A 13,110-nucleotide genomic window follows, 5' to 3' on the forward strand; every position below is an offset into this window, starting at 1 on the left:
GTGTGTGTGTGTGTGTGTGTGTGTGTCTGTGTTCGAGTGCACAGCATAACTTGAGACGCCGTGGAATGGTTCTTTTTGTATATTTGGTAGTTATGGTGGATCAGAAAAACGTCAAGCTCGAAGTTTAACTTAGATAGTGGCCCTCCTAGCGGCGTTCTACGGTACTACAGTAGAACTTCCGGTCCCGGTTTTGACATCTCGTGTTCCGGACATACAATGGCCATTATTTCTGTGTGGAAGATAGTTCTTGGGGGCAGAGAGTAAGTGGTTTAGGTCAGCACGTCACCGGAACGTACTGCGCCTGCGCGAAAAGTATAGACATGCTAAACCTTGCTAAACCCCCGGTTTACTAAAGGGCCGCATTTAAGAAAGTACGTGCGTATATAAGGGTAAAATCCCGTGTACGTTTTACATGAAACCATGTCTCTAACATATACTGTGCAACAAGCGGTATTTCAATGCAACGTTGACCAAAACAAGCCCCAAACCACCAGGGTTCGCGCAGGCGCAGTACGTTCCGGTGACGTGCTGTTTAGGTCTGGCCCCCTTAGCGTCTTTTTTGGAACTGCAGGGACAGGTTTTGTTTCAGGCTTTGAAAGAGAATAACTCAGGAAGATGCTGACGGATCGTCATGGTTTCTGGTATGTTTCATTGTGTTGAGGGTAACAAACAACAACGTTATATGTAAATTTATTCATCTTAGCACAAGAGGTAATAAAATCACAAATTTGTATTTTTAGCTATCATCACATTTCCGATTTCGAGTCATCTTTGATCTACAAGTAGCTGCCTAGTAAGATACAGAGAGCTAAGTAGGTAACAAAGACGAACAAAACTTGTGATCAGGCTGGAACATTGAAACAATCGTCGCCTGGTTGACACTACATTGTTGGTTCCACCCATCGCTGTCAACAGTCCAGCTAAAAAAAGATCAACCTGTATTTGTGTAAAATGCTGCCCGAATGGTTGAAAAGTCACATTCTTCAAACTCTCGTGCACAAACGCTCGCTTAAAACGAGATTTTCCGAGACAAATTTAGAGTAGTCTGTGTAACGCAAACACCGCTATCCGGAGCTTGTAGCCTCCTCCCCGCGGAGCGCCAATGTACGACGGGCCTGAGAAGCGCGATTAAATCAGGCTAAATTTAGAGCATTGTGTGTACGGGTCAGTAGGTCTTCAATATTTTAATAGCTGCAGGCTATATTGGCATGGCATGTTCTCGCCTACCGGTTAGAAAGAAGTATCGAGCCCCAAATAGCATCTACCTAGCCACCGCAGATCTTTCTGGTTGATGTTTCAAGCTGGAATCTTGCTCGGCTGGATTGTGGACAGCAATGGATAAAAACAGCAAAGCAGTGTCAACCAGGCGACGAATGTTTCGCAAGTTCCAATGCTCCTGCAGCCGTTCACGAGTTTCGTTCGTCTTTGTCACTTTCTTAGCTCTCTGTTTCTTACTAGGATCTTACTTGCAAATCAGAGATGACTCAGAATCAGAAAAGGCGCACTTAAACTACGCAGGTGCAAAATATGCACAGAGAACATTTCTTGAACCCCTTACCAAGACGATTGTGCAAGAAACGGGACTTGGACAAGTCGAGAAAGAGGTAAGAACGATTATTAGTATACCTTAACAGGTGTTGTGATGACGTCATAGGTCGGCCATATTAGATACCTCTTTTTTTTTAATTTTTATTTATTGATCTCAAAACATGTGGGTAGCCCCTTCAACTTGTTTGAAGTTGATTTCCAAGGGGGCCCACTACATAAATAACAAAAACGAAACGTGTTACATTCAGTAAGACAACCAGAGGACAACAAACAACCTAACTGACCTAACCGGTTTTTAGTTGCGACAATTGCTGTTTCTATCACCTTTAGCCTCTCTTACGACGGGTGTTGTTGTTTTGAACCCCCCAACCTAAGCATTAAATGGCCAGAGTCAGGGTTAGAGAACTTCAATTATCAATTATTAGTTAATTTTAATGGGACACCTTTCTTTGTAATAAAATGAATTCCATTCAAACATTCAAGGAGCAAATATTCGATGCCGTAGTGGCGCGAGGACGTCGTGAAGTCTAAGTCTTGTTGGTAACGATATTTAGGAAATCCTAGTGCGTTTATTGTGCCGTTTTTAACCGCTGAAAGAATGAAAAAATGATGTAAATGTGGAAATATATCAATTTTATACAGATCCCATGATTCAAAATATTTCCACTTTAAACACTATTATTGCTTAGGTCGCCTTTAATGTTAATTTGATGATATGGATGACATACACGAGCGCATCATTTCGTGTCCCTTTGAGAAAAATTGAAACAAAATATAATTCGAAAAAGAAAAAAAACAGCCACATAACGAGCAAATGTGCGCCGTGAATTGCCAAAAAAACACATGCTAATGTAATAGAATGTCCAAGGCAATTAAAAAATCAAAGAAGATGTGTAAGAACAAAAATTGAGAATCCATTGTCGTTACATATTCGTGAGATTTACCATCATTGTTCTAACTTCTAGGTCCAAGGAATTCTAAAGGAACATGGCCACGCGTTGGCCAATGACGAACCCGAATCATTATCAAACATTGCCAAGGAACAGCCTGAACAAGAACTGACACTCAAACGCCTCCTTGCGGCCGAAAAATGCCCTGCATGTTTCGGAGAATCGCTTTGCGAACAGGCAAACTCAGGCCTTATTACAGTGGATGTAGCCAACAGAAAACTGGAGCATAAAGGTGTATACTTTGGACGTTTTAGAGATATAGATATAGTAGCCAAACGGCTTGCTAGAACTCCTAATTGGAAACAGTTGGACGAGTTTATATGTCAGAATGCTAGCATGTCAGGACATTGTGATGTCTCAAAAATGATATCTAAAACAATACTTGTGACAGATGATGCTCTTAAGTTGTCATGGCTACGGGATGCCTGGCGAATCGCCCATAAAGATGAACAGATTGCGTTCGAGTCTTGTATGACCGTCAAACATATTGAAGAGCTCAAGAAAGTGTACGATCAGAACGCAGACGGACAATCGAGTAAGACCGAACAAGCTTACATGATGACCTCACTTCTACTGAACCCAGAGGCTGCAGTACTGAATTATTTCGCTAGTCGGCGTGACCGAGAATGGCCCTTTCCGAAGTACCTTGGAGCATGCGGACGGGTCATCTTTGTGGAGAACGGTGGAAAGCTCCTTGATGTCAGCCTTGAATCCCCATGGAAACAAAGAGCCAATCTAGCCGTGCAACTCTTAGACATGATTGACACCTTCCGAAACGGCGATCCTGATTGGATCGTGATGTTCCTCGACTTCCGTTACGAGAACTTCGCAGTTGACCAATACGGACGCTTGAAGCTAATTGATTTTGATGGAGTCGTTTTGATTGACAGGGAAGACAGCGATGGTGAGGAGAACAAAGAACGATATAATATGGAGGGTTTTAAAGGATTTCTTTCTGAAATAGAGAAAGATGGCCGTTGTATGCAAGTAACTCGGTACTCTCAAATGATGTATGCTTTGGCCTGTGTACGATTGTTGTCGTACTTGCCTGAGCACCGGTTAAAAAGTGGCGAACATCATCGGTCGAAAAATTATGTCAGACCGCCTGGGCTCTTGTGGGGGCCCCCAGAACACGAGTCAAAGGCGATAGAAGCGTTACTGAGAGGCTGTGTCGAGGAAAAAGTAGTAGGCGGTCGACTGAACACAGTTCAGGAACTGAAAGCACTTCTGCGACAGAATGTAAAATGATTGTACTACAAACGTTTCCTTTCTTGTAGACAGACATTGAAATTTGCCTAGCAAAAATGTTTTGCAAGAATATTCTAACATATACTGCGGTATACTAGGGTTTCACTTAATTGTGTTTTATATCATGTATGTTTGTGTGACTATTGCTATTTCATTTTTCCGCTGGGATGTTTATTTTTCTTGGGTGATATGGGCGCGCAGGCCATGCCATCACGACCAGGGTTCGTGCAAGTCAGTCGATTCACTTGGTAACCTGAGGGTTGCCATAACGGTACATACAGAGAGGGAGAGAGGAAAGATTTGAATAAATTGATTCCGCAATAAGTGATAGAAACTAAGAAACTTTTGTTTGTCCGGATCAGTAGAATTGAACTTATTCTGTCATTTACGATCGGTAACACAGGTGTCATTTATTATTGCTTTATAACGCCTAGACTCTTAGATCGGCACAACATGTAGCAGACAGATAGGTATAGACGAGATATAAATACACAACAGAAAAGCCTGCTACCGGTTGAGCTACAGTGACATCCTAAGGAATGGACTACTTTACAATATTGCTACTGATAAATCATAACGTATAGTGCTGCTACCAGTTGAGCTACAGTGGCATCCCCAAGAATGGACTACCTCAAACGATTGCTACTGATTAATCATAAGGTATAGTGCTGCTACCGGTCGAGCTACAGTGACATCCTAAGGAATGGACTACTTTACAATATTGCTACTGATAAATCATAACGTATAGTGCTGCTACCAGTTGAGCTACAGTGACATCCCCAAGAATGGACTACCTCACACTATTGCTACTGATAAATCGTTAAGCATAGTGCTGCTACCAGTTGAGCTACAGTGACATCCCCAAGAATGGACTACTTTACATGATTGCTACTGATAAATCATAACATATAGTACTTCTTCTCATTCTCTGCTTTGCTTTGCTTATGGCCGACAGTATAGTACTGCTACCAGTTGAGCTACAGTGACATCCCCAAGAATCGACTACCTCAAACGATTGCTACTGATAAATCATAACGTGCAGTGCTGCTATACCAATTGAGCTACAGTGACATCCCCAAGAATGGACTACTTTACATGATTGCTACTGATAAATCATAACGTATAGTGCTGCTACCAGTTGAGCTAAAGTGACATCCCCAAGAATGGACAACCTCAAACGATTGCTACTGATAAATCATAACGTTTAAACGGGTCAGCGATGTCAATACCCAGTTCATGACCGTTTTGTTAGCGCACAATAGCTCACGCACCCAGTGTCACTGTCAATACCAGGGTCAATGAACCATGCCCCTCTCCTGGGGTTCAAATGCTTTCCCGGTGTCACGTATGATTTCCTTCGAAATCATGTTTCTAAAGCCAGTGGGAAAGAACATTGTGTTTTCCATTTGCGTATACGGTCTTAAACGTTGTTATGATCGGTAGGTAGAGTTCCTTTTTTTCTATATTTTCTTCTTTCTCTTCTTTTTTTAAATTTTGTTATTAAATGGATTTTGTTTTCTTTTCTAGATTCTAGATTTTTCTTTTTAAAATTTGATATCTTTGCCAGCGGTCGATCAAAAAAGTCTAGGGTCGGTAGCCCACATAGCAGACTCTGAGCCTTTTTTGTCGCCCTTTTTGGGCCCATAATACAATTTTGCTGGTCGTTTCTTTTTGTACTGGGTCACTTGTGCTGCCAGTCCGTACTACCAAGCGACCCACTACAATACGAAACGACCAGCAAAAGTGTATTATGAGCCCCAAAAGAGGAAAAGAAAGCCTAGAGAGCCTGCTATGGGGGCTAAGGGTTGGCAACTTTTTGCTGGGTCGGTCGAGGTACCAAAAACACAGAATTTCTTTTAATTTGCCCATACCTGTAAATCATATATGCAAGACCAGGTGGTCGGAGGAAAAAAAAAAGGCCAAACTGTTGTTGACTCATAGCTATTGTTGATGCATTCATTAATGCTAAGATAAGCAAACTTTGTCAGATAAATCAAAAGACAGGTGGCCAAATAGGGGAAGAAAATAATGCACAGGGTAAGCAAAATCGCACGCTTGAAAAGGGGCCATTCAACCGGACACATATATTGTTCTTTGAGCAAAATTGAGGTTTGCTAAACAGTTGCTGAAAAGCAAATATCTAAATTCATACAGCACCAATAATATTTGTTTCCTTTTTCACTTATGAAGGCGACAAATGGTGGTCGAAACGTTTACTGAAGAGTTAAACAGGTTGTGTAACGAAGAAGACTGAAATTGATCAACCATCCAATTTACGGATCTATATCCCGCTTTGCGTTTTCATATTTTGCAACATATAAACAGATACACACAGTAGTAAAGTTCTCGAGCCATCGAGCTAATGATAATGGCACCAGTACACAAGATATAGCATTATAATTCAATACAATTGAGAGTGGAAATACAAAACACACGGAAACGGGAACGTCCATTGTAAATAGACGAAATAAGAAAAGATAGCAATCACTGAAAATTAACTAACCAAGCTTAGGAAGAACATGATATACGGATAGGATTTATCCATAATTTCTGAGTTGATTTTATGAGAATAAATTCACGAGATCCTCTATTAAAAAGTTTGTTACACTTTATGTTAATGTCCACAGCAATGCTCAAATTTGTGGTTTGCATTGCTTTTCGTCGAAGGCTTTTAAAAAATCACATACTACTTTCTCCGCTTAGCACTCAGCATTTGATAAATAGTATGGTTGTTGAACACACAGACCACTACCATTGGACTCACCTTTAAAGTTGTGTGACCCAAGGCTGTATAAAGAGATGGGCGTCGCCCTATGTACCATCTGATGAAGCAATGACGTAACGCAAATAATGTCAGACAATTTTTTTTCAAAACTGATCTTAATAAAAGGAAGCTTTTAAAATCCACATTACGTGCTTGACTCATAGATAAGTATATTGAAAGAGATCGTTTTGACTGAAGATGAGATAAAACCAACAAAGGTTGGATTCTTTCTGTCGTGCCACTATCGAGAAAGATAACACTAGATAGCAGCTATCGCAATTTTACATTTATACGATAACATTGCTAAAAGGCCATACTCTTGAGACTGATAAAACTACTTATCCCTTGTGTGCTATCTTATATCACAATGCAACATTTCTTTGTTCAAGTTTTACTACCTACAGTATCTGTGGCCCGCTTTTTACACTGAGATCTTTCTATTGTGGTTCGCATATCTCCAGGGTAACACATAGCGTGACCTGCCCTGTATAAAACCCTGACCATCCACCAACATACATTTGTAAAAGGCATTTGACTTGGCGCCTGCACTGTAGTGACGTGTTGGAGAAAACGTAGTACTTCCGTTGACGAAAGCGCTGAAAACTGAAGTATCAGAGAGGGACAAGAAACAACAAGCACAGCTTATAGGAACAAGCTGGTGAGTAAATATGTCTTACAGTTGGCTATTTATAATTTTATCATATTGTACTTTAGTTAGATATTGTAATGTACTGTAGGGACTTGTGAGCCCAAACATAGTAGTTCCTTTGAAGATAACGAATAAAATTGAGCTTATCTCATAGAGGGACAAGAAAAACCAACCACTGCTTTTAGGAACAGGCTGGTTAGTAAATATGTCTTATCATTTTAGTATAGATTTATATTGTACTTTAGTTAGATATTGTACTGTTCCACACTGCCCTGGGACTGAGCAGCCACCTCAGACACCGCCACCAACAATCAACAAATGAGACTGGATGGACATGAACTAATGCTCGGTCACGAGCTGACGCCGATGATGATATCAGAGAGGGACAAGAAAGAACAACTTTTCACTATGGAATTTACCAGATGAGCTTTCATTCGGATATAAGAAACAACAACCACTGTTTTTAGGAACAGACTGGTAAGTAAATATGTCTTACAGTTGGTTATTTATAATTTTAGTTAATTAGATATTGCATTGGAAAAGTACGATTGCTATATTGACCTATGATAACGATATGTTGCAAAATTGTCACATTATTTCGTTTGAAGCAAAAAGAAATCGTATTATGTTGAAAACATTAGATAAGACCCTCTATCCAATTTCGGGAAACTTTTTTTAGGTGAAAATAGATATAAGGTTGATAATCGTCGTTTAAAGTGAATTGGTTTTGCAGGATATAGATTGGAATACTTAGTACTTATTGGTATTCTATTACCTGATGCATTTCCTTCAATTCGTTTTCATCTTTTCGTAAGTCTATGGAAATCGGACCAACCAATATACTTAATCAAGCTTTCACGCTCGGACCAAGGCTGACACTATTCTACCTCACTTTACCAAGTAGCTGTAAAAGAAACATAGTGTAAGGTGTTACATATTTTAGGACAGAAACTCGGAATGTGAACTACAGGAATACATGCATTATCATCATATGTGTTTAGTGTAATTTCAGCTTTCAAAAAAGCTGGAAGAGAAAATTTTATTCATCTGTTATGCATGAGAAGGAAACAAAAAGATACTGACACAAGGCAAGTTTGAAACGTTTATGCACCTATACCCAAATAAGTACCACACTATAGCAAGAAAAAATTCATTGTCTTCGAGGGTAAATTATATTTCTCTTTGTCGTAAATGATAGCTGATTTCAATGTATGATTTAGGGTGTGTATGTAGGCGTGAAGAAAGCGGTTTACAGCTTTCATAGAAATGTCTTTTATGGTGTAATATCTGGTGGGATATACTTTATTACATTATATCATATCATATCATAGGGATGAGCTCCATCTTCCAATACTGTGCCATAAATAATAACCCAGAACTCTAACGGCCAAGAAAGGCAATCGGACAACCTTTACACTTTATGTAGTCTTGTTCAGAGACATTGATTGAGAGAGACTAGGTCAGGTATTGCTCGACCATGATCTTGACAGGGGCGTGACATGATGTTAGCTTCATCATTGAACAGTTACAATTGAACTTGACAATGAGAATGTATCAGGCATCTTTCTCACGACAATGGGTCACGCACCATGGAAGATTCCATGGGCAAGTTGGAGTACAATTTAAGCTCCTGCCCAAGAAAATTAGCCAATGTACTTAATAACTGATTGATCATCACTAGCCTCCGTTGCCGTTGCAATTCTCTTGTGCCGGCAAAGGGAGTTTGCCGAGGAAGGGAGATTATAGTGGAAAGGAGACTCCCTTCCTCAGAAAATCTATCTTCCTCGGCACAAGAGAAACTAGCCAATGTTGAAAACCGTGAACCAGTGGACCCCCCCCCCCCCTTCCACCTCCTAGAATAAACAGCCCCGTTCGAAGGCAACTACGTCTCTATCATTGAGATTCTGGTTAAATACCTTGGTTGAACTTAACATCCTTTACCAACTGAAAGTAGAAAATAGTCATGCCAAATTATAGTTTAGTTGCACCTCAGATAGAGCGGTAGGTACCAACATGCCAATAGCCAAAAAAAAATTATCAATAGGATTTTGATTTGTAACACAAAAACAGTACCATCAGTGACCATCCCGAAGGTAATAAATGGCACTACAGTGTGTTTCATATCCCCCTATGGGACCTACTGTACTTACTGTAGTCATGATAACCGTATCAACTTCGCCATAGATGGACCCGCATCATCTATTCAATCCGGGTTTTATCGTGGTTTTCATGTACAATCTATCCTATCCGCAGCACACAATGGAACCCCTCTCTCTGTGGCACGGAAAACTGTAATTACCACTTAACTCCGCATGCACTTTGCGTGCGGAGGACAAGGGTATCCTGTCGAGCCCTGTAACAAAAGATGTTAATCATATAAACTCCAGTAAATCCCAATGCCTAACCATAAAAGGCCAAACAAAATAAATGTTGTGTTTCATGTTTTTTTTAGTAAAATCTAGCCTTTTCGTTTTCGTCGGCCGTTGGTAAAAGACATAATTTTATCCATCTAACATCTAGATCAAGTAGATTCAAAAGGATCTAATAATTATAGAAACTCCAGTAAACTCCAAGGCCTAACCATAAAAGGCCAGACAAAATAAATGATGTGTTTAGTGTTTGTTACCCGACTGACCATAGTAAAATCTATAGCCTTTTAGTTTTTGTCGGCAGCTAGTTCTTCGGTTAGGTAGGAGTTTCGCTCCAGTTTAAACCGCTCCTCATTCTAGTAAAATTCTGGTGACCCCAGCCTTTTTGTTTTTACCGACCGTTGGTAAAATATATATTTTATTCAATCTAACATCTAAATCATTACGAGTGGTCCAACTCCCTGCTACTGTCGCTCAACGGCTATAGAAACAAACGTGGGCGCTGCCCTATACATACTGTACAGGGCGTTGACCTTTAGGTTTTGACAGGTGGTTTACATAAAAGCATAACTCCCCCGACATCCTTGTAAAACTGCATCAACTTTCTAGATCTATTCCTTTTTTTGTGACAACGCGCAAATGCTAAATCCATAAAAAATATCTCACTCACTAACATCAAATAAAACCATCCATCTAATGAATTTTCTCCTGTTTTGTTTCTCATGTTTAGTGGACGTCAAATCACCATTAATTGCCTGCAAACTACATACGAATGCAGCAAAGGGATCGTGAGATGCAGCTGCGAACAGCATAACATGACCAACTACAATACTCCATGAAGAGACGACCATCCTTTCCAGGAGTAAAAGTCTGTTCATTCCACGAGCGACGCTGCGGATGGATATGTAAGTTTTCATCAAATGGAAAAACACAGTGGTAAGTGAGGTAAGTAGGCACGCATCAGTACCGATATGGACTGTGTCCTATACCGGTGCTGAACACAAAACTATTGCTGGACCCAACATGAACAAACCGCGTACTAACCTCATCATAACATGTACCATATTAACCATTACTTCCCGTACGACAAAATGTTGTTTTTAGACAAAGGTGAATGCTTGTCGGACCCTTGTCAGAATGGAGCAACCTGCCTGGATAGAACGGATGAATACATCTGTGTATGTGCGCCGGGATGGGAAGGAACCAACTGCGACATCAGTGAGTCTGTTTGTTTGTTTATCAATTTCGTTTACTAACTCCATCGAGGTTTTGTTTTTGGTGTGTCCGTGTGTCTGTCTGTATGTGTGTTTGTGTTTCCGGATGTTTGTGGTCAGCATCACTTTTGAGTTTTCGAAAGAAAACGTCGATATTGGTCCATTGATTCATGGTAAACTCTTTTTTCTGTTTTACATGGACGTATGTTTGTATGTGTCTACATATATGCGCATGCATGTATGGCTTTCTTCTCCATGGTAGCTCTATTCAGTACCATATCCGATTCCCGATCGACAATGCACGTAGTTGTATTTGTACAACAATGCATGTAGTAGTATTTGTAACGAGTGTTCTATTTTAGGTATTTGAAAACAGATTTGATATCAAACACGTTCGCCTTCACGGGAGGCAAACATATTGTGTTTTTTTTTTCAGGTCTTCTTCTCAATTCTTCCGTTCTAAGCAGATAAAGTGAATAGTATGGACCATACGGCTGTCACCATGGTTACTGTAGTTGCACGGTTATAAAATGTAGCAAGTGGCAGGACAGATCTGGAAGCGCTGGTCACCCTTTATATGAATATGTTTGTGTAAGAACAAACAGAGGTGTTGTTTATTCTTACTCAAATGCATTGATATACCAGTATATGGTGACCAGCGCAGCAGAGCAATGGTTAATTGAGCTAGACCATATAATGACAAAATATCAGGTAACTATCATGCATTTGCTTGCAAATGTTACCTTTTTACTAATTTTAGTTTTCTTCCTGTTTTTTTTCAGACACCGACGAGTGTGCGTCCGGACCATGTGAGAACAGCGCCACCTGCCACGACTGGGTGAACTACTACACCTGTAACTGTACTTCTGGATGGGAGGGAACCCACTGTGAAATAAGTCAGTATCGGCTATTTTACTTTTACCAAAGCTTTATAGTCCCTATATTGTCGACAGACAACCTGTCAGTTAAAACTTGCTCATAAACCTATGTCTAATTGCTATCACAGCTCTCACGAATGTCATACGTGTCACAGAAAATCATCCCACCGACCCCAACCACTAATCTCTAATTTTTCCCAATGGACGGGACCAAATCAGTAAGGGGTGAAATCACTGTGAGACTGGACCCTTAGCAATCACAGTGTATCCGTTCTTGATCGTTTCAGACACAGACGAGTGCGCGTCTTCGCCTTGTCTCAACAGCGCCGCCTGCCAGGACAATGTGAACTACTACACCTGCGACTGCACACCGGGCTACAGAGGAGTGCACTGTGAAGAAGGTAAAAAAATATCTGAAGAGGAACCAATCGACAACTTTGTGCAGGCGTCTTACATAATGTATCTCCCCATAAGTGAAAGGGATAATTAAATACTTTCCAATTACAGTGGCCACGTTGGATTTTCCGGGGTCATCCATGGTAATGCACTAAAATGAGGCTGCAGTTGGGCATTCTCCTATGTAGCCTGTAATAATTGCAGTCATAAATATGTCATCTTTTGGTGTAAATTTGGCAGAATATGTGTTTGTTATCTGCAGAACATTTTTTTTTTTTTTGACATTTGACCCCGGATGACCTTCAGGGGTGCCTAAGCATTTGCACGAACCCTATGAAATTCGTACGAATATTATGTGATACACACGAATCACTATGCGAAAACGCACGAATATTATGAAATTCGCACGAATCACTATGCGAAATCGTACGAATTTTATGAAATTCGCACGAATCACTATGTGACACACACGAGCCTTATGTGATTTGCACGATCCTTATGCAAAAACGGCGGCCGGGAGGAGGCATGATTGTTGAGCGTATTCTACCCAAGATGTTTGTATTGCGAGGCTTGTCATGGACGTTTCCCGTCGCACAGATGGATTCGAGACTCGATGAACCACAGTTAGGCTAGAGTCCTGCACGATTGCTCGTAACCTCTTACATCTAAGATTTACATATCCCATAGTGTGTGAAAAATGCCTCTGGTATAGATTACGATGACTCCAGCAGAGATCTTTATGCAATATCAATTCAAAAGATAAAATTTAAGAGAATGTTGAGATTCTATACCAAGGATCTTGCATGAAATCTTGACATGTTTTGACGTAATCTGGAGATGTAATCAATCTTGCAATCTTAAGATTTTTTTCATCTTCAGTGAAGCTATTATGACCCGTTGAGTAATGATAGGGACATTTTTCATAAAATATTGCATAATACTATGTACCTTAAAATATTGCATAATATTATGTACATTTAACCTGTAAATGGTCAAAAGTAAGTCCAAAGTGCTTGGTCCTTGCTGTATTCTTTTTTAAAAATGCCATTGTTTCCTTCCCGAAGACAGGGATTGTTCCCAGTTCACAGTTCGAC

General features: G+C 40.3%; 2 protein-coding genes across 2 annotated transcripts in view; both read left to right on the plus strand.

The window, feature by feature from the left end:
- Positions 1 to 1,042: 1,042 nt before the first annotated feature.
- On the plus strand, positions 1,043 to 4,074 carry LOC118406104 (divergent protein kinase domain 2A-like). Its single transcript, XM_035805971.1, has 2 exons — positions 1,043 to 1,604; positions 2,514 to 4,074. Exons 1-2 carry the CDS (start codon positions 1,335 to 1,337, stop codon positions 3,744 to 3,746), a joined length of 1,503 nt encoding a protein of 500 aa, XP_035661864.1. The 5' UTR covers positions 1,043 to 1,334; the 3' UTR covers positions 3,747 to 4,074.
- A 3,309-nt stretch (positions 4,075 to 7,383) lies between these two features.
- Positions 7,384 to 13,110, plus strand: part of LOC118406103 (fibropellin-1-like) — a 10,695-nt gene continuing 4,968 nt past the window's right edge. The window contains exons 1-4 of the mRNA XM_035805970.1: positions 7,384 to 7,636; positions 10,259 to 10,746; positions 11,525 to 11,638; positions 11,908 to 12,021. Coding sequence (XP_035661863.1) covers positions 10,584 to 10,746; positions 11,525 to 11,638; positions 11,908 to 12,021 — 391 coding nt within the window. The 5' untranslated portion in view covers positions 7,384 to 7,636; positions 10,259 to 10,583. The remainder of the gene's footprint in view (positions 7,637 to 10,258; positions 10,747 to 11,524; positions 11,639 to 11,907; positions 12,022 to 13,110) is intronic.

Source organism: Branchiostoma floridae, chromosome 18 (assembly GCF_000003815.2).
Source record: "Branchiostoma floridae strain S238N-H82 chromosome 18, Bfl_VNyyK, whole genome shotgun sequence".
NCBI classification, from domain to species: domain Eukaryota; kingdom Metazoa; phylum Chordata; class Leptocardii; order Amphioxiformes; family Branchiostomatidae; genus Branchiostoma; species Branchiostoma floridae.

Coding starts and splice junctions, on each gene's coding strand:
- LOC118406104 (XM_035805971.1), top strand. CDS start 1,335: ATGGATAAAAACAGCAAAGCAGTGTCAACCAGGCGACGAATGTTTCGC. Junction 1,605..2,513: donor TTGGACAAGTCGAGAAAGAG/GTAAGAACGATT, acceptor TCTAACTTCTAG/GTCCAAGGAATTCTAAAGGA.